Source organism: Chironomus tepperi, unplaced genomic scaffold (assembly GCF_022539635.2).
Source record: "Chironomus tepperi strain 1889 unplaced genomic scaffold, CSIRO-AGI_Ctep_v1 contig_465, whole genome shotgun sequence".
Classification (NCBI taxonomy): Eukaryota; Metazoa; Arthropoda; class Insecta; order Diptera; family Chironomidae; genus Chironomus; species Chironomus tepperi.
In genome coordinates this window covers 146,127-169,059 of record NW_027226587.1, presented here as the reverse complement: position 1 = coordinate 169,059, position 22,933 = coordinate 146,127, and the positions used below count along the sequence as shown (strand labels likewise).

Sequence of the window (22,933 nt, the reverse complement as noted above, 5' to 3'; positions counted from 1 at the left end):
GTAATAAACCAAATTTTTTTATGAAGTACTTAAACTGACAATTCAAGCGCACGTGAGACGTAGTTTCTCACCGACTGCACATTTTCCACATCTCTTTTTTTCAAATTAAAGCCTGACTCATGAATAAATCTCAATATTATATACACATATAATAATATTTTTTTTTCTTCAGTTTTTAAAGCTATCAAGCGCGCACAGTTTAATTTGAACCGCTCTACAAGAAAGTCCAAAAAAAAGCGAGTAGCTGAAAGCGAGTTTTTATTTAAAAAAAAAAAAAATATTTATTTATTACCATAAAAAATAAAAAAAAAAACCAGAAGAGACATATAGAACAGCGAAAGAAAGTACATTGGACATGTGAATTGTAATAGAAGACATAATAGCTGTGTATTGTGATAACTCATCTAATTACTCTCATTTAGTGACTACCAAAGCACTTAAGTGATAATCTATTCAATGATCAGTTCAACGGAAATTGTTGGCGATTTTTGAACCATAAAATTACGGCTTTAAAAAAGCAAGTTTTGGTGTTTATTTTTACACATCTCAGTTTTTGTGCCTAGTTTTCAATTGACTGGATTCAGTTTTTTAGTGCTTGTTAGTTGAGAAAGTTTTAAAACACGAGAAGAGAAATATAAGAGACGCAGAGCTTAATACTTACAATTTTTTTTATTACTTTTCGATAGAAAAACAATAAAAAAAAGAAAATTACAATTGAATCAATACAAGTGTTGAATATCCAGTGAAATTGATCGAGTTTAGTAACAGTAAGTGATCATCTGTATGAAACAGAGTTGCAAAGCGTGCCTGTGACATGTAAAAACAGTACAAATTCTTGATAATTTGTGTGGTTTTGCAAGAAAAAAACGTCTGTGACAGACAAAAACCATACAAATTCTTGGAAATTTGTATGGTTTTTAAGAAAATGTCTGTGACAGACAAAAACCGTACAAATTCTTGGTAATTTGGATGGACTTGTAGGAAACAGGCAAAAAATATACAAATTCTTGATAATTTGAATGGTTTTGTAAGAAAAAGGCTAAAACCGTTCAAATTCTTGAAAATTTGTATGGTTTTGTTAGAAAACCATGTAAAATACCAAGAATTTGTAAGGTTTTTGCCTGTCACAAGCACCTGTTTTGCAACTCTGGACTGTCTATGAATATGTGATGTAAATTTTTTTATTGACATTGATTTGTGCCGTGGAGCTTCTTTCGGATAGACATAATATTTAGGTTAAATTTTGCTTTTTTTTGCGGAATGTCTAGTGAAATTTTTGAATAAATAATTTTATTAATTTTAATATCTTATGTCACTTTCCATCTTTAATCCTCATATGCTTGCTGATTTTATTTTATCGGTTGTTAAATAACAGCTTTTTTTTGTAAAATCTGTGACATAAATTCAAGCTGTATGTTGACTTAGATAATTTTTTTGTTGATCTGGCGTGACCTACTGGCTGTTTATATGCTAAAATTATGCAAATTTTATGAAAATTTAAACAAATTCATCAAATATGCTTTAACGGTCATTTTGTATTTGAAATGTATACTGGAAAAAATGTAATAAGTTGATTTTCCCCTTTCAAAGTTGTTAACTCCTGAGAAAACTAAAAAAAATCATAAAATTCACATTAACGGTCTTTTTATATTTGAATTATCTACTGAAAATAATCAATTAGTTGATTTTCCCCTTTCATGGTTATTGACCCCTGTTCAAAAGCGTTCAAAATGCTTTGAATATATCTTAACGATCATTTTTGATTTGAAACATCTACTCAGAAAATGTAATAAGTTGATTTTACCCTTTCATAGTAATTGACCCCTTGTCAAACTTGTTGTTTTTCTGTAATTTACAATATTTTTCAAGAATTTAACAAAGTAAACATGATTCGTGTGACTTTAATAGTCAAATATTAATTATTTACATTGTTTAAACATTGCTGTCATGTCTTCAACTTAAACAAAGATTCAGTAAATCCAGTGATTTAAAATTCAGGTATTTATTAATAACTTAAATTCAAATTTTGCCAATAATCCATAAAATAATCAATAATAGCTTCAAATTTAAAAGTTTCTCCAAGATCTAAATCAATTTTCCAATAAATTGCCTGTCAAATCCAACAAATTTCCATCCAACAAATCGAAAATTGTTTAAAATAATCATTAATTTCACTTATTCTGCCGATAATTGCCCATTACTCGTCTTCGGGCTTTTGCATTTCATGTAGTGAAAGTAATATGGATCTATATATTCGCAGAGGATTATTGTTATTTATGTTACATTGCATTACTTCACTTTTATTTACACTTCTCAAAACAACAACAACAAATTTCTAATTTTTTTTATATTTTCTTTACTTTTTTTGGAATTGCCGCAACTGACCGAACATAAAAGTAAATCATAAGCTACAGAAGTATGAATAAACAAGTGCGGAGAAGAAATTATAAAGTAAAAAGTTTTTCGGTTACGGTTTCGTGATTTTTTTAAATTTTAAAATTACGGTAAAAAGTCATTAGAAGGTGCTTGGACAGCGCATGCCAAAGTCATCTATGAATCAGAAAAAGTTTGGCAAATTTCACATGAATTATTATAAAACAATTTTATTACGGACTTGTGCTTCTTTTGTGATGCATAATTTTGTAATTTTCATAATTTCAATAGGTGATTTTATGCTCATGAACATCAATGTGTTATGAAAAGATTTAATAACTTTTTATTTTTGTCATTTATGAAGTGTTGAAACGTTTAAGTATGAATAAGCTTATCCAGAGAGATTATTACATTATGATGTAAGTTGGGGAATGTTTGGAAATTATGTAACAATTTGAGCAGTGATGGGCATCCTCATACTCTTCGCAGCACTGCTTGGTGGTAGAGGTCGACAAAACGACATGCGATTTATGCCCGAGCGATACAAATGAAGAAGCTCCGCCACGGAGCACTTAGGGCTACTCTCAAATCTCTTTTACTAATACCAAACGGAAGTCGCCTTCGTTTGGCAGCCAAATGGATGCCATTTGGCTTCCTCATGAAGGTTGCTTCCGTTTGGTATTAATAATAGAGGTTAGCATAGCCCTGAAGCTACGTAGCGGAGCTTTCTTCATTTATGTCGCTCAGGATGTCATTTTCAAAAATTTGTTGGCGACACACTAGTGTGACATGTCACACATGTTGTTCACCACTTTCTTAGAAGATAATAATGATCTTGACACAACGCGTTATGGAGTAAGGATGGGCGGGGCAATCTACGTAATTTCCGAACGTTCCCACATCTGATTATATGTATTTTTGGAAACTTTGATTAAAATATATCAGTAGTGAGCAACTTTTGTAACGCGGCACACTAGTGTGACACCGATTTTTCGGAAATACCACGAATCGCATGTCACATGGCTTACCATAAATGTGTTGCCGCGACACAAAAAATGTTGCTCACCACTGGATTATGGTCTGAAACTCTAAGAACTAAAATATATTCAATTTAGCTCAATTTACCTTTAACCTAACTAGCAATTTGCATTTGATTCTTTGTCTTAAAAGAAAAGGGGGACTAAAGTTGTTCTGGAACTAATTTTAATTAAAACTCCGTCATTAGATTGTTGCATACATCGAAACTTAATCAAAATTAATTTGGTATTAATCATGTGTTTCTGCACCTTAATTTCAATCAAAATTGCATAAATTTTTTCAATTTTCTCGATTCTCGTCGACCGAACTCAGTATTTCGATTACTATTCACACATTGAGGACACATTGAGTCCTTTAATTAAAATCTCTGGATGTTCGATATCCAATTTTACTCGACTCATTCATGTAAGAAAGTCAATTATGAACTTGATGACTTCAACATTGGTGCCGAAAGTTCAAGGATGAAAATTACATAAGGTTCTGATTTCTCTTTTTGATTATTTTTTTTTTTTGTCTATAGAATTTCACTTCCATTGGATATACAGTACAATAATCCCTTATAAAAAATCATTGCTGCACAAACTGAAATTGCATAAAAGTTGTTGTTCATTTACTTTATAGACATTATGCAAAGGCGATTTTTTTATTTTATACATTTTACCTCGTTCGACTCTCACTTTCATTTGTAGTAAAGTTTTTTTTTTGAAAGATAGAAATAGAAATAAGTAGTAAAAGAAACAAATTGAGAGATTCGTTAAAATACTAATTAAGGCATATGTGCATAATTTATTCATATTAATTTTATTTTTTTCGTAATCAACTGAGCGCGTGGAAAGATAAATGTTGTGGAGTTGTGTAGCTGGTGCTGTTGGTTGTTCCTTCAATGCGCATTTGCTATAGCTCTAAGAGCTTGCTTCAATGCTTTGTACTTAATAACAAATCAAATTACTTAATAACTAGAAAATCGCAAATTTAAGTACGTTCTGGACATTTCACAAGGTTACAACATATTAAATGCATAATTTTGAGCTGTATACTAATAAAAGATCGATAATATGATAAGCAATTACGTCCAGGAAGGCTAAATTTTGTAAAATTAGAAAATTTTCAAAATGTAAACAAAAATTTGAACTTTAAACTTTTTTGAAAAGGTTTTTAACGGACAAAATTGCTTTTCAGTTCAAAAAAATTTGAATTTTGTACGGCCAAAATTGCTCTTCAGTTCAAAAAGTTCAAATCTTTGTTTACATTTTGAATTTTTGTTTGTTCTTCAAAATTGAGACTTTCTGAACATAATTCCTTGCCATATTATTGATCTTTTGTTAGTATGTAACTCAAATATATGCACTGAATATGTCACAAGCTTGTAAAATGTCCAGAAAGTACTTTTTTTTCTAATATTTTTTAAATATTGGATATAATCAATAGATTAAGAAAAATCACTACATATCCAGAGCTACAGATAATAAAATATCGAAAAAAGAGCTTAGTTGTAACTAGTTATCGACTTTGTCTTAAGAGTTATCGAAGTCAAAGTATCTAGTTAAAAGTTCAGTTTGCATTTCAATGAGATTTACTGAAGGGATTATTAACTAAACATGCAATTGATTCCAGTACTATGTCAAATAAGCTCTTAAGTATCATTTAACAATTGAAGCATCAAATGGCTAAATTCTTAAAATTACTTTATTCTATGTCACATAGAGTCACAATTAAATGAAGATGCACCTCATCAATATTGAATTAATTAGTAAATCAATGAATAAACAACATGATCCAGAATAATTTAATAACTGTACAACAGTCAAATGTGATTAAGTTCGAATAATTAACAATACCCACAAAAACAAATAATCTGACAAATCAGTAACATGAGCATCTCCTTCAAAAAACCAATGAGAGTGGTCTAAAAATACAATTTAATGTGCAGACCAGGGGTGGGCAACCTGTTACAGAGTATGCGTCGATCAAAACCGTACGGTTCATGGCATTTTCAAGAATTTTTGATGTCACATCAGTGTGTCGCGTCACACATGTTGCGCACAACTGTTGTAGACCGATAAAAAGCTCACATGTTGTCTCCACATCAGTTTTATATACAATATTTTTTTATATAAGTCTATCGGTCCACTAGCTTGTTTTTCTTTCTCTACGTAAACATGTACATGCATGTATGACACATTGGAATATTATTGGAATAGAAGAAAGATGCCAAATGTGTCTCAGTGTCAATTTTTATTGCATAATTTAATATTTCGGACATATTTTTGAATGACTCAAAAATCAAGCAAGCATTGTTTCATCCGGTCCTTAAACAAATGATTCAAATTTACATATTTTTGCGATCTTTGTTGACTCTTTCTTTAAGCCTCGTGCATGTTTGCCTTTAAAATTTACACATTTGACTTAAAAGTAAGACTTTTAAATTCAATAATATTTCCTCATTTCTTTAATAAAATCTCACTTTTGCTTTCAAATAACCTCATTGCAGCATTAGATAGATATAAAAATACCTACGACTGGCTAGCGGCAATGATGAAAAAAATTATTTATGTATATACGAAGGAAAGAAATTACGAGCAAAATTTAATGGTCATGTTGTGAGTGGAAAAAAAATAAAATATTAAGTTCAGCCATGTGCTTGGAATTTAGAGACTCTAGAGGTTCGCCTGGAGCGTGTCTCGTGAAATGCAATTAATTTTTTTACTTTGTTTTGTTTTAGTGGAATTTTTTTGTTGATCTTGAATTTAATTTTGAGGTAATTGACTTATTTGTTCAGAAATGATGTCGATTGACATTTGGGGATTTTGAACTCAGTTCCATTCTTATGTCACATGATTTGTTTTGAATGATGCAACCCAGACCAGACCAGACCAAAGCTCGAAGTCGACTTCGAGTCGGCTCGGTTTTTTTTTGTGTCGTATCAAGTCGAATCGACTCGACTTCGAGCTCTGTACTACATTGGTGGTGGACAACCTGTGTGCCGCGCTACACCAATGTGCCGAATGTGGTTTACCACCAAGGTTCGCCACAATAAAGTCTACTCATGACAGGACAAGACTCGTTTGAAATAAGATTTTTTCGATATTTGATCCGAAAATTTGAAATTAAAATGACCGTTGACAAAGATGTAAATAAATAACAGAATGTTGGTTATTTTTCGAAATATCTGTAGTCTTAGACAGGGCTCAATGTGGACTCGGATTTTGTATCGAAAAGTCGACTTCAATCGACACGACTTCGAGTTTTAGTCTTAGGGAACAATCTAAAATTACGTGATGTTTCGGGAAGATGGGATGGCTTAGATCACGTGAGCGAGCATGATTAATTAGCATATTTAAGTAACGCAAACTCTTGAATGCATGCTCTTTGTCTGTTAAGATTCCAACGTTGTCTGAATCCGAACGTTGTCCGTCGTAATATCGAAATCTTCTCTTGCTTCAAATAGCGTTAATCTGCTTTCTTCAAAATATTATACATCATTTATGAACGACCCATCAAAATAATAACAAAATTCCAATGAATAAACAAAAATATTAAACATCTACAAATTTGGTAGATTATTAGCTATGCTTGGATAATGGCTAAGTAATGGTGCATAGCATCCATCACTTCAATTCCAAATATATCACAGAATTGGGGTCAATAATGCTAATGCGTCTGACATTTACTTTCTCGATTCGCTGGACCAGTTTAAATGTCGTCTGAAGCCGGCTGTATTTAAAGTTTTGTGCCTCATACTTAATAGCTTCCTCTCATGAGACATAAAAAAGCTTTTAAAATTGACGTCATTTATGGATAATTCCATAATTCGTGAATTAGTCAACTGCATAATTTTAAAATTCATTAAACACATTATGTCTTAATCCTTAACTCTTCATGCCCGAAAAAAAATGCTTTCACCATGCTCAATAAAAATTGTTATTGTTTACGTCTCAATTGCATTAACTACTTTATGCACACGTTACAGACATTACACAATTAGATGATATTTACACCTAGTAGATATAACTTCAGACATTATATCGTTTATTGCCCCCTCATGTCACATGCTTGTTACGTCTCAGCGACTCTTTTTTTGCTTCCAATAAAGAAATAATGTCCATTAAAGTTGTACGTAAAGAAATTTTTTATTGCCATTGCACTTACGACTTTAATTCAACTGATTATTGATTTTTTTTATATTTCGTCGTCTTATAGAACAGCATTGTCTGTGGAACAAATTGCGATAAGGAAAGGAAATTGAAATTTGGAATAAAAATGTGACAAAAAAGTTTTATATTATTTCATCTTTATTTCTGTCATGTCTCAAGGCACCGCGGAGAGTGTAAAAGTTTTTTTTTGTTACCACAAAAAATCATATTGCGGCTCAACTTGAACTTGAAAGATTGAAAAAGTTTTTTTTTCTACGGATTTCTCTCTTTCCGTTAATTATTTAATCAATGCTATAGTGATGGAATGGATTTTTTGATGAATTTGGCTTTAGTCATGCTTTCGATGGACTGAAAACTTTAATTTTGATGAATTTTAAGCTAAAAATTTCGAATTTTCTAAATAAAAAACAAAGATGGCGGATTTTTCTCACTTCGAAAAGTGTTTTTCAATTTATTCTCTGAATGCTTGTTAATTGTTGATGCTTTATCTTTAAAATGATTCTAAAACATGGCAAGAATAACACAAAAATCCAAAAACTCTAATTTCGAAGGATTTTGAGTTGAAAAATTCGCATTTTCTAAAAAAAACAAAGATAGCGGTTTTGTTCCTCACTTCGAAAAGTTTTTCTCGATTTATTCTCAGGATACTTGTTAATTTTTGATACTTTATCACTAAAATAATTCTACAACATGGCAAAAATAGCACCAATAAACTTTCGTTAATTTATTTAATTCCATCCATCCGAAAAAATTAATTTTTTCAAAAATATCTGACCGCCTACTGGTTTTTTCATCAATAAAAACCAATTTATACTATATAATAGAAAGAAAATGCGTAAAATAATCAATGATGGTCTATGTCATCGATATTAAATTGATATCTTTCCTTCCTACTGACCACATGACGCAACAAAAATATAATCGAATGAAACAATTTTTTCATTTCTGCATCATTTGAAAACGAAAGGCTGGTTTGTGACCTACAAAAATAGCAAACTATAAATGATTGCTTCATATTCGCATCTATGCACAATTAATTGCATAATCTAAACTCTCTAGACCTGTATAATTTACACACATGAGATGATAAGTGATGCCTCGTGTCTACATAAATCAAATTTTGCGGCTAATCTATTAAATATATGATTAATATTCAGCTTAGACGAGTGAATAGGTAAACCGCAAAATCAGACTGTGGAAATGTCGAAATTATCCGTTAATTTTATTTTCAAAAAAATAAATGACCGTTAATTTTTGAATTTATAAAAACCGTTATAAAATTTCCAAAATTTTTATTATAAAGAAAATTCAAATTTTATTACGAAATTTATTATTTCTTAAACTTTGAATCATATTTGGGCTATGTAACAGCAAATCAAGGTTCGTGCGAAATTTTAAGTCAAAAATTTACTGATTTTTATAACGGTCAAAATTTATTTGAAATTTCGAGATTTCCACAGTCTGCGCAAAATGAGCAATGAATTAATTACAGAGGTTCTTTACCTCCTTACTATATGTATGTATGCTAATTGACTTTACAACTAATAGACATAATGAAATGTTTATGATTTAATGTCCTTCATTTGTGTCACGGCATACAAGTTTCAAATGAGTTAATCTTTTAAATCATATAATTTTTCCTGCTCTAAAGCTTGTTGCTGTAAAGCACATGATTGAAAACTTCTTTACTGTATATGTCGCCCACAAACAGGATTTCTAATATATCTGGAATTCATGCTTCAATATCAAATGACATTTTTGCTCATTCAATCGTTAGCAATAAGCATAACAAGCATAAGAAGTTATTATCTGATAAGATATTTGAAGAACTCAGCAAAATTTTCTTTGAGAACTTTAGTTTATGAGCCATAAAATTGTTATTTCATTTCTTCAATTTTATATATCAAAGGATCTAAAAAGTTCATTTTGAAATGATCTAAAATTGCTCGTACGGATTCAAATGGAAATGATGAAGATGTATAAAGTTTCTACAATTGAATTTCTGATTTTTTTTTTGTAAATTCAGTGAGTAAATAAATGAATCATTATTTATGATGTGCTGTTGGATTATTTTGTTTGAATGAATTTGATTGCTTGGAGTCCCGAGCGACACAAAAAGTGGAAGATTTCAGGGTCAAGACACTTTTACAAACATTGACTCTTCGTGTCATTTTCATATAAAATTGAGCAACAGCCATGCAACGACAGTAGCTCAGTATACTTAGCGATGACTATTGCTCTGTTGCCAAAGCCGTGTAAATTGAGCTACTGCCGTTGCATGGCTTTGAGCAGTAGCTCAGTTTGCATGAATTTGAGAACTGAGCAATAGTCATAGTCATGTAAACTGATCCACTTTGGCAACTGAGCAACAGTCATAGCGATATAAACTGAGCTACTACTGTGGCATGCCTTTTTATCAATTACACACTAACACATTCTTGGAATAGTTCTGTCAAAAACGCCGAATTCGTAGTGATTCCATGACCAACTAAGCAACACCCATGCGACGATTATAGCTCAGTTTGTTGGACTCTGGCTATTGCTCTGTTGTTCACTAACATATTCTGAAAAATTATCTGTCAAAACAATGTCAAAAATTCCAAATTCGTATGGCTTCCATGTACAACATAGCAACAGTCATGCGACAACACTAGCTCAGTTTGCATTTGGTTTGCTTGGCTATGACTGATGCCCAGTTGCTCACTTACGCATTCCGTGAATGTTTCAGTCATGCAAAACTAAGCAACGATCTTGTGACGACAGTAGCTCAATTTGCATGGATGTTGCTCAATTTGTTGCTCAGTTGTTCACTAATGTATACAAAACTGATCAGAGCTCCAGGATTTTGTATAGAAATCTCATTTCGGCTTTTTAAAACCAGAGCATCACTATGCAATTTCTGGTCTTTCCGTTAGTTCGGCAACCTATAGATGCTCTAGCGAATATGCTGCACTGCTCGTTTAGAATTCGAGCCGACTTTGACCTCTGACATTAATAAATAAATCTGTGGCAAATCTACATTCACTTGTATCACTCGGTGTTGCAAAACCCAAGATATATAGATGTGTACATACAAAGTATACTCGACCATACTCGACCATACGGAATTTCGTATACTAATGTAAACAATAACATTTGAAAAATATTGTAAAATTACATTCAAAAATTTTCAAACAAATTTAAAAAGATACCTTATTTTTGAGCTTTAGTCAGTTAGATTAGCATATAATAAAGCATTTACAATGCTTCTGTACTAACTAAACTCGTCTAAAAGTAGAAAATTTTGCAAATCAAATTTTTATAAATTTTAGCAATTTTCTTTCGTAGTGTTAGTGTTTACAATAAATTCAAATTTTTGGCCGTTAAAAACGACCGAATTTTTATATGAACACATCTATATATCTTGGCAAAACCATTAAGTTTTTACTTAAAAATTAACAGAAAATAAGCAATTTATATTCATCATGTGATCTAACAAACATGAAGCTTACAAAAGCACCATTAGGATTCAGGTATGCAACAAGATTATCATTTACTTCCGAATACTTCTGTTCTTGCATTGCCATTTATTATAAAACATTTAATGAGTATCATGGTTATCTTAAAAAAATTAGAAAGATTAGTTTCTCAACTCACAAGGTGTCTCAAGGCTTCAAATCACTTTTTTAGTTAGACATTCAGACTTCCTGATGATTTTTGTCGTTCACTGTCGAATGCTGTTGCTACACACATTGATTGTCATTACGAGTCGCACATTTTGACGGCCCAAGAGTTTTTTTGTTTCATGTGTTCCGCAAGTGACACTTGACATGCTGCATGCACGTGACATAAATTGCAATATTCTACATATGATATCGTCTAGCTATTTTCAATTGATGGCTATCGTATAGTGATTTATATTTAACAAGTATACAGCAGTTCTTTTAACGCATGGCGCTATTAATAAGTGATACATTCAGAGTCAGGCTGAAGGCCATTCACACATTAATGATATTTAAATTCAAGCTTTATTTTGTGACGTTCAATAAATATTTGGTCAGTGTAACAAATTCAATATTGTTTAGACTTGCTGCAGGAACTCATATCTCTAATAATTTATCTCTTACTTAGTGTTTTTTGTGCCTTAGTAATTGAATGTGTATGAAGCAGGTTGTTTGGACTAGGAAATGACACCGAAACTTTTTTTTTGTTTAACATTTATGCATGCTAAGGCTTCCTTCATGTATGATTGAATGTCAATTGATTAGAAATTAATTTAAAAAAAAAAAAAAATGCATGGATTTATGATTAATCTTATTACAGCTGACTGACTAGATTAGGTGACATTGATTGAAATATTCAATGTCAATTTGTGTTTCTCGAAATTGAGTTAGAGATTAGGATGGAAAGGTTAATTGCGAATGTGTATTGAGATGAAGCAATGTTATTGATAAGTTCTGTATCTTGTGCCATATTTTTGAATGTCAGGATTACGAAATTTCAACTTTGTTGTGTTATTCTTAGAGTAAATTGATGAAATTCATCGACATCCTTAACGGTACAACCCCCTTTTCCCACAACAGTCATAGAGCATGCTTCCATGATGCAGAAATATCACTAATTGCGGTTTCATTGCCAGTTAGGATTCATCGCTCTAAAAACGTGTCTAATACTTCAAAAATTGCAACAAATTGTATAATTGGGACAGCGTGACTCTAACAAGGAACTTAGATGGAACCGAAAAAAATAGTATTTAGTTGATTCAAACCTGACAGATCCAGAGCTCCGCATTATATGCGTTTCAGGGCTTCTAAAAGTTTAATTAGCGAGTACTCGTCAAACCAACGCACTTAAACCAGTTTATTGTGGGATTCGAACCACTTCTTTGACTTTCTTTTGGAGTCTCTACTGTCCTGTAACCATAGTTGCAAAACAAACGCACATTCGACCGGCAAAAATCAGTCAAATTATTGATAATTTGTATCGTTTTGCAAGAAAAACCATATAAATTATCAAGAGTTTGTACAGTTTTTGCTTCTCAAAGGTGCCTGTTGTGCATCTCTGCTTTTAATCTTCAAATGAAAGACTTTAAGTTGCATTTCTTTTAAGTGGTTCGAATATGATTCGAAAAAGTGAAAAGATGCTCCAGCCAAGACTTGAACCCATGACCGCTGAATTTGTGTGCAATAATTGATTCTCCAAGTACGAATCCACTTGACCATTGAGCCACTTGAACGACCTAACGACAATCAACGTGGAATTGTATTCATTGTAACAACTGCCATATCAGTTTGTTTGTTTTTAAGTGACTCCTTACATTTTGCAAATTCGTAGTTTTTTTTTGCAAATCATGATTGATCGACAAGCACATAAATTAAGTAGTTAATCAACGACATCATTAGTCTATCAGTTGAGTATTTAAATTATACATCAAGTAATATATTCATTAACTCAACTGTCTAATCAGTTTGCTGATTGTTCATTCACAAACTGTCAACAGTCAGTGACCTAAATTGTGATAAATCAGATTCATGTGGTCTGCTGTTTGCTGATCTGGTTAATTTTGGTATTTTCATTATTATCAACATCCAAATTAATTAAAACATAAAGGACAACTTACAGTGGACTTCCATTTAAAATTTTGGTGCATTTTGGGATACGCTGTGATGAATGCGAAATGAGTAATTGAGTATTTTTGGGGAAGTTTATTTAATATTTTTTAACCATTAATTATTTTTTAACATAAATATCAGAGTGTGGCTTTCAACCGTTAATTTTTCAAAAAAATATTCAAATTTTTTTTGACCGTTACTTTTATTTTTCTTTATAACGGAAATTTGTATTTCAAAATGTTCGAATTTTTCGACAATCTAATGTTCGAATTTGAGACTGCCATCCTCTGATTAATCTAGATGCCAACAAAATTAACTTTTAATGATGCACGCCTACAATAATTTTAAATAATTAGTCTGGAAATGGAAAAAAAAGTTGATAAAAAGCTCAGATATATTTTCAATCAGCACGCCTCGTTGTCTGTATTCAAATATTTAAGCGGAATTGGCACCCTCGAAAATTAGTTCAAATCAAGGAGAAATAATAAAAGTTTATAGCTTGGCAATAATAATAATTTATCTGATTTTTTGCCTTCAATTTTCATCAACGTTGGAAGCTTAATCGACATTCACTTAGGATTTTTTTTTGTAAAAAGTAATTAAAAAATGGTTAAAAATATTTTTTTTTACTTGTATCCGACGAAAATTTAATTTTTTAATTCCAATCTAAAAATATGAATAAATAGGTAATGATTATTGAAGTACACTCATGGAAAAAGAATTTTAAATCTTTTTTAAATTGAATGGAAAAATTTAAAAAAAAATTATAAAAAATTTGAAAAAAGATAAAATATACCTTTTTAAAAATGTTTTTTTAAATTTGAAAAATTTCTAAATTTTTAAACTGTTTCATGAGTCTTTTTAAGATTCTTGAATTTTGTAAAAAAAAGTTTTAATTTTCAAAGATTTTTTAAAATATATGAACTTTTCTGAAAATATCTTCTGAATTAAAAAACAAAATTTAAATGTGTTCAAATTTCAAAGATTTTTTAAAATTTATGAATTTTTCTAAAAATAATTTTAATCTTTTAAATTTAAATGGTTTAAAAAAATTCTTTAAATTTTTAATAAAATATTCATAACTTTTTTTAAATTTTAAATTCATTTTAATTTTTTAAATATTTGAAATTTTTTTAACTTTTTAAATCTCAATTTTTGAAATCAGTGAATTTTTAATAAATGTTTTTTATTTTTTTAGATTTTTAAAAAAAATTTTAATTTTATTTTCATCAGTGTAAATTCTTTAAAATTGCTCGTTTAATTGACGTATATTTTGAAGTTGATTGAACAATTATGAGATTTGAAGTTGAATTTCGTGATAAGGCTTAGAAAAGTGGGCTACAGAATAAAAATTCGACCTTGAATGATTTTTGAATATTTTCCATAAATAACAGAAATTGATTGCTAATTTTAGGAGAATTTTCAATAATATTAATGAATTTTCCACATGAATTTATTTCACGCATTACAAGTCAATTGCCATAGCTATTTAACATTTATAATGCTTCACATATGAGCAATGAAAGCATAAAATTGAATCGATTAATTTTTTTTTCTACAGTAATTTCAGCTATGATAATTAAATTTTTGCTCAATATGCTTTAGACTCTAATTATACTACCCAACAAATCATATGTGCGAGCTGAAATCTCATTTTAATTTTAGCACTAATGCCAACATAATAACATGAAGCTATGAAGAAATGAATTCATTTTGTAGTTTAAAAATGATAAAGAAATGCGATTTATTTACGCCGAAATTTAAAAACAAAAGGCAAAACTCGAAAATGTGGCAACCGTCAACAAGTGAAAATTATTATAATTTGGGTATAAAGGCACGAAATAAATTGTTTAAATTTCCATTATCTTTCTTTATGCTTTTGTTTTGTTTCTTGTTGCTTGCTGTTGATTATTTAATTGGCTTGTTTTGGGTTCGGAATTGCATTTTTCGTCAAACTCAGTTTTTTGACATATTCTAAAGATTTGAAAATTGACAAATTTTGAATTAAAAAAATTTATGAATTTTTAAGTTTTAAAGAAATTTAAAATTTTTTGAATTTTTTAAAAATTTACAATTTTTTGAATTTTTTAAAAATTTACAATTTTTTGAATTTTAAAAGAATTTAAAATTTTTAAATTATAAAGAAATTTACTAATTTCTGAATTTTAAAGGAGTTTACAAATTTTTGAATCTTGAAGAAATTTTCAAATTTATAAATTTTTGAATTTTAAAGAAATTTGCAAATTTTTGAATTTTAAAGAAATTTACAAATTTTTGAATTTTAAAGAAATTTGCAAATTTTTGAATTTTGAAGAAATTTTACAAATTTTTTAATTTTAAAAAAATTTACAAACTTTTGAATTTTAAAAAGATTTACAAATTTTTGAATTTTAATGAAATTACAAATTTTTGAATTATAAAGAAATTTACAAATTTTTGAATTTTAAAAGAATTTATAAAGTTTTGGATTTGAAAGAAATTTAAAAAATTTTGAATTTTAAAGAATTTTACAAATTGTTGAACTTTAAAGAAATTTACAAATTGTTGAATTTTAAAAGCATTTACAAATTTTTGAATTTTAAACAAATTAACAAATTTTTGAATTTTAACTAAGATTTACGAAATTCTGATTTTTCATTTCAAAGAAATTTCACCATCTCAATATTTTCAAAACTTTTTTTTATCACTCTTCAATTTCTAAATAAATTTTTATCAGCTTTTACTCAACAAAACAAACATTTCAAACTCAATCTCGTCATCATCTCACGACGCAAGTTCAAAAAACTTTATTGACATTAAAAAAATAAAAAATGAAAACTAAATCAGTCTGTGTACACGTCAACAAAAACAGACTAAATAAGGTCTTCAACACTCGATACGTACTATTATGTACAACAACAATAAACAGCATGTTAAGCAAATAATTAAGACAATAAATTGCATAATCATTTCTTCTTCTTTTTTCATGTAATTTAACTAATTTTCAATTATGCTGTAATTTTGTTCTGCTTGTAATTTCCAATTCTTTCTTCGTCTCTTTCGTAAGGCCCCAACAGCAATGATCGAAAAAATTAAGTAGACGAACCCAACGAATTGTAAACAGAAAGCCGCTAAAAAAGAAATCAGTGTCTGAATAAGATGAAAATTGCACGTTTTACTAAACAACAACAATTGTTTATTATTTTTTTGAGAAATTTTTGTCGATAACTCAACAGAGATATGTGTTTGTTGTGCTTGCTGCCATCTTATTGCTTATTTTTACATTTATGGGCTGGTGAATTTATTATATTAATAGCGAGACCAATTCTTCATGGCAAGATTGTTGCTTAAATGAAGAGGCTTTTGAGTTCATTTTTGGAAGTTATGTTGGTATTTTGACTGAAAATTTGTAGTTTTCTTGAACTTTAGTGTAAAGTTTATAGCTTTTAAGATCATTGCCACTTTTTTGATCAATTTTGCATCATTAAATATGTTTTACAATGCTTTAATTTGATCAAAACTCAAAAATACTTTTCGAAGTGAGAAAAACCCACCATTTTAAAATTCAAGTTCCAAAAATCCGTTAAAAAACAAATTCCAAGAAATGCGTTTTAACAACCAAAAAACCACGTGATTCACGCTGATTAATTCTCATTTCTTTATGGCAACGATGAGATATCAATTTATGTGAGGTAATACCGACGAAGGAGAAATTTTCTTACCATAATTTCATCTCTTTTATTATTTTTTTTTTTCGGTTTATTGACATGTAATGAATAAATATTGCGAAACATTTATTGTTCTTAATATCACATTATTGCACATGCTTAAAATTTTCCCATCTGCGTATCCATCGGTTGTTGTTGTTGTTGTTATCTTTTTGGATACAAAATCAGAGTTGGCAATCGGAGAAAGCCTTTTGAATATCATCTGACAATGGCAGTCAATGTTGATCGATGGCAGGTGTAATTGGCGATCGGGTGCCAGTATCAGATGTCATCGGCGACCGGCTGCCAATGTTAGATTCAATCGGGTACCGGGTGCATATGGTGTGTAGATGTCATCGACGACCGGGTGCCAATATCAGATGTCATCGCCGATCGGCTCCCAATAGTACATGTCATCGGGTATCGGGTACCAATTGTAGATGTCTTCTGGTACCGGGTGGCAATGGTAAATGTCATCGGGTTCCGGGTGTCTATGGTAGATGCCATCGGGTATCTGGTGCCAATTGTAGATGTCTTCGGGTACCGAGTGCCTATGGTAAATGTCATCGGGTATTGGGTGCCGATCGTAGATGTCATCGGGTACCGGGTGCCAATTGTAGATGTCATCAAGGACCGGCTGTCGATGCTATATGCCATCGGCGACCGACTGTCGATGGTAGATGCCAATCGGCAACCAGCTTGACTACCAACCGACCGAAGCCAAATAGTAGCAATTCCCAACTCTGTACAAAAAATACGTTAAATGACGTTAATCGATCGTCATTATTTCAACATGATAAATTACTTTTAAAACTGTTGCTGTACATAAATTCAATGCTTTCTGCTAAGTGTAAAAGGGGATACATGCCACTTATGGCAATTTACTGTTGCATTATGCTTTTAAACTTTTTTTTTATATCTCTGGGTTTATTTTCACTCGTGTTCTTATTGTGTAAGCATTGGAAAATACGCATGATGCCTTGCTCACCTTGCTACTCATGAATATAATATTATTATCGTCTTGTCTGGGTCATGTCGCGAATTTTTTGTTTATCTACAATGTTTATTGCTTCTCTCATGGGCTTATGATACAAAATATTTATACTGAATCAAGTGCTATTCATAGCATATGCGACAGCTATGGGGAAATTGGGGAATTTTCATGTTGAAATATTTTGTGCATTTTATGCTGTGTTAATTTCTTTTATGAATTTTAAAATTCATTAGAGCCAACATTCAAGCATGTCGTCTTGAAAATCTCTCGGAACTTTATTTTAATCTACATAATAATATATTTTTAATCAGGAGATTATTGCATTCAATTCATTATTATCCTATTCAATTTTGCTTTATAGAAGAATGGAGGAAACTCGGGGGACTAATTTCTGAGAAGATTTTATGGATTTAGAATACGTTACTGCTTCTTCTTTTGCTTTAAGTTTCTTTAAGTTTTTTCATTTGCTTTAAGTCGTAGTTTTCTTCAATAACAAACATCCCTTAACAGGCGGAGGGACTATTAGGCACCGAAGTGGTATATCTGTGCAATAAAAGCATGCTCTTTGGCTGTTTAGGCATCTTTTTTAGACAATGCAATACATAATTCAAGAGCTTGGTTTGACTGACAATGAAATTCTGTGAATCAAGTCTGTTGAAGATCTTCGGCAACGTTCGCAAATTACGTAACGCTAAAAATAAAGTTTTGGATCTACTCACCACTGTAATGCTATGTAAAAGTGTAAACTTCCCATTCCCTTCCCATTAATGTTACTGAATCTTCGAAGGTTCCCTTAGGAGTCATTCATTAAAACAGGATTGCTCTTATAGTGAGGGAACGGCGGTTGAGATTGGGTTTGGATCCTCATAGGTTTTTGGTTCAATAGTACGCTTGCCCACTGGCAGAGCTCGAAGTCGATTTGGTTAAAGTCGACTCGACTTGACTCAAATGTAACCGACTTCAAGTCGACTCGAGTCGACACGATTTTTTTTGAACCGGCTCAGTCGTCGAGTGTTTTTTTTCAAGTCGACTTGAAGTCGAATTCGAGCTCTACCCACTGACTCTTGCCACCCATACATAGCCAACTGCCCCATTGGTAGAAGTGGGGCGATGATTTAGATTGGGTTTGATTCGATAGCCTACTTATTCTTTTTCCCATCCATTATTTTTATGCTGCTGCTACTTTTTGCTACTCATATATAAGCCCTCTACCCAACTAGGGGGTGGGAGCTGGGGGACGGTGTAGATCGGATTTGGTTTGATCATCCACTGGTACGTTTGATCACTGGTATTATATCCCAATGATTATTTTCCCACTAGTACGTTTAGCCACTCATACATTAGTGCACTGCCCAAGTGGGGAGGCGATTGAGATTGGATTTGGTTCAATTGCTTACTGGTTATTTCCCCATAAATTGTTTTCCCCTAAGTACTTTTGTCCCACCTTACTGGAGTCCACTGTAGAGTTTCCAGAATTCTCGTTCCCGTCTGATATCGGCAATTCCCATTCCCGAATTCCCGATTTTGGAAACCCTAGTCCAATGTTCCAGCCCTGAAGAGGAACAGGATTTAGTCAGAAACTCAATTTTTACATTACATAATAAGTAAACGCTCCCCTTATCTAATGCTAGAACCATCTGTTATATAAATAATCAACATGAATGAATTAGAACGTCAATCTTCATTCACATTTTTGCATCAGCTAGTGCAACTATTTTCATCTTATCATTTGTATTTTACAAATTCACATAAACACAGCATTGAAATTTCACGTTTTCAAGACAATTCCCATTTTTATTATCCCATCTTCAAATTCAGGGACAAGATGATTTGACGATGAGTTTAGAATAAACAATATGGAGTGGATTGTGAGTGGAATTAAGAACGAAAATTCACGTGGATTCTTATTTAAATTACATACTTATCTTGGAAGTCAAAAAAATCTTCAAAAGGATTTGAATTTGCGCTCGTGGAGCTTCCAACATAGTAACAATCAAATTATCCAAGTCCTTGAAGACTTTTATTAAAAATGTTATGCGTGGAAGCAGCTACAATATAATGAAAATGTCTAAAATTATGTCTACATTTTATATTTGTTAAAGATCCTGTATACACAAACAATATTTTGCAATGTATAACTTCCCTCAATCTACAATATCCATCATAGTATACCCTTATGTATCCGAGCTGTAATTGTTGATTCTCTCTGGAGACATTGTAATGTTGTGAGTGTTGTGGAAATCTTTGTTATGTCTTCAACACTCTAACATCTATAATACTCTATAATAGTGATTGAGTGATTGGTCTCTGATGGGAATCGAACCCATTACTTACAATAGAAGCGACCCCATAGTCATGTAAACTACAATCTGGACTCTAAATTTTTGATTTAAAAAAAAAAAACCGTTAAATTTCATTTCGTCATTTCATGAACAATTGCATAGACCAGGGTAAAAAAAAACCTTTTAGCTATTCAGATCTTTAAGATCCAGAGCTGCGCTAGGGCGATACGCGGCTAATGATTGTTTAACGAGTGAGGGTGCGCCAGACTAAAGCACTCAATAGACCTACAGTTTATAGTGGGATCAGAACCACTCCTTTGAAGGCCTTTTTGCCTGTAGCCTTCAAAGGAAGGCTGTGAGCCGCGTTTCCACTACATATGATTCAAAAAAGGACATGTGAAAAATTTCCCATGCCCAGTCTCAAACCCATGATCACTAGATCGGTGTTGCAATAATTAGGTACCGAAGTACTAAACCATTCCGCCACCGAGCCACTTCGACTCACAGTCCAGGGTAAAAAGATCCCAAATTCGACTAGGATCGAACCTGGGTCGTTAGAGTGTTAGGCCGACATCCTAATTACTACAGCACTGTTGCTTAGCTGACTTTGGACTCGAAAAGTCTAAAAAGGCTTCTCCACTGGTTTCCAGATCTCAGTAGACACTAGTGTAGGCGCCTTCACACATGGAAGTTCTGCTAAATCTGTTGAAGCTTTTATGTCAAACATGAAGACAACTCAACAATTTGACAGAGACATCAACACAGAATCAATGCATCTACCCTGCCGCTCGGGATTGTCAATATTCCCTCAAGTCAATCCTTGTCAATCCATTATTTACATCACATAAAAAATGTCATTTTTATCATGTTTTGAAAATTGTTTTGTCATATACTTTTTGACTCAATCAATAACTGAACATTAAATAACATAAAATGTCATTGACAATAAGAATTAGTATTTATATTTTAATGTCTTTCCTTCTGCTTCTGCTATATTTCAGTTTTAAAATCCGGCAGTCAAGTGCAAATGCAACGATGAGACGACAAAAACAAGTCAACTTTAATCTCTCCATCATACTCTTTTTCACACTGTGCAGCACATCATGTCTGAGTGAAAATATTTTAATGGTATTATGCAGTTACATGAGATTTATTTTTTTTTTTACAACCTTGAACTCGAAAAAGCAGCTTTTTTAATGATTTTTTGTATGCCTTGCTCTTTCGCATGTCATATAGGTCACGATGGGTGGAACAAAATCACACAAAATTCCCTTTTGGGAATTAGCAAAAGGATTAATTAATCGGTAAGTAAAGCGTAACAGATTACAAACAATTTTTTTTTATATATCAATTAAAACTGCTGTAATATTGACATTGGACAAGGATGAGTGATACGGTTGGATGGAAGTTAGGTTGTGGAAGTGGTTTTTAAGCGCATTTTGGGGTTTGTTTTGGGAATTTTGTAGGTACAGTCAGGTAAGATTTAATTATTAGACTTAATTCATCTGATTTTGAACATCAACGTGGAATCTGGATCATTTTCCGAGTCAGGGGGTTTAAAGGCTTACTTAGGAGCTTGTCATGATGATGTGAGGACCATTAGTCACTTTCTGACCATCCATATACTTTATAATCCCATTTTTAAGAACACTAAAAAGCGCTAAATGGATGTCTGCACTAATTGACATCTGATAGTTGATATGATGTATACCAGGAGCATATCCACGGTAGGGGGCATTCGGGTAAACCATCATCGTATCTAAGGTGAAGGGGATTGGAGACAATCTTGCGTATCCAAGGTGAAGGGTATTAGAGTCAATCATGCATACCTAAGGTAAAGGGGATTGGAGTCAACCAGACGTACCTCAGATCAAGAGAAATAGAGGTAACCAGGCGTATCCAGGGAATTAATCAACCTTGAACACACTCCATGTTGGTACTTCGATCCTGGGGCTCATATCGTAGAGCACTATAAACACGACCTGAAAATCGATGCAGAGCATTAAGAACCTCTGGTGGACAACCTATGTGCCGCTAAAAATTTTTTTGGAAAAGCCTAAAAATCAAAGGCTGCGCACCATTGTAAAATCTAAATAAAATTGCTAGAATATACTGCCTTAGGATAAACTGCCCTAGGGTCGATTACCCAAGGGTAGAGTGCCCTAGGGTAGACTGTCTGGGAAACTAGCCTATGGTAGAGTATTCATAAGATACACGACGAAGAAATGACTTGCCATAATTCCGTGTGCTTTCAAGACCGTAAAAACCGACCCTTACGCTTGCTTTGGATTTTCTAGTTTACAATTCAACAACTTACATCATATTCCCATTAATATTTACTTACATCATTCCATATAATATCTCCAATGAAAAACACAATCTGCTCATCAACTGTTCACTCATCAAGTCAAAATGTCAATATTTGAACATCTTATTCCAAAAATTTATTACGTTGTTAAATTCAGAAGCTTGTTATTCAATTCAATTGAGTTTTTCCTGCCCGGTTTTTTTCTTCTCTTCTTAATCCAATTAAAATCATTAATTTTTATATCTCAAACATCACAGCGGTCATAATATCACGTTCCTCAATGGATTTCCACCTGATTTTCATTTGGATGGCTTAGTGGAAATAACACCGAGAAATCTTGTCGGATATATTCAAAATTATACAAATTGGGATTTACTTGGTAAGTAAAATGGAAAAAAAATCAGGTGTGGCCGTCTTTTTTTGTCGAAAAATTCGAACATTTCGAACTCAACTCATTTTAAATTATAAATTTCCGTTACGAAGAAAAACTAAAGTAACGGTCAAAAA

The 22,933-nt window shown here is 31.7% G+C and overlaps 1 protein-coding gene across 1 annotated transcript in view; it reads left to right on the top strand.

The window, feature by feature from the left end:
- Nucleotides 1-218: 218 nt before the first annotated feature.
- Ugt50B3 (UDP-glycosyltransferase family 50 member B3) overlaps nucleotides 219-22,933 on the top strand; it is a 33,845-nt gene continuing 11,130 nt past the window's right edge. Inside the window, exons 1-4 of the mRNA XM_070651642.1 lie at nucleotides 219-767; nucleotides 21,120-21,246; nucleotides 21,355-21,422; nucleotides 22,684-22,805. Coding sequence (XP_070507743.1) covers nucleotides 21,154-21,246; nucleotides 21,355-21,422; nucleotides 22,684-22,805 — 283 coding nt within the window. The 5' untranslated portion in view covers nucleotides 219-767; nucleotides 21,120-21,153. The remainder of the gene's footprint in view (nucleotides 768-21,119; nucleotides 21,247-21,354; nucleotides 21,423-22,683; nucleotides 22,806-22,933) is intronic.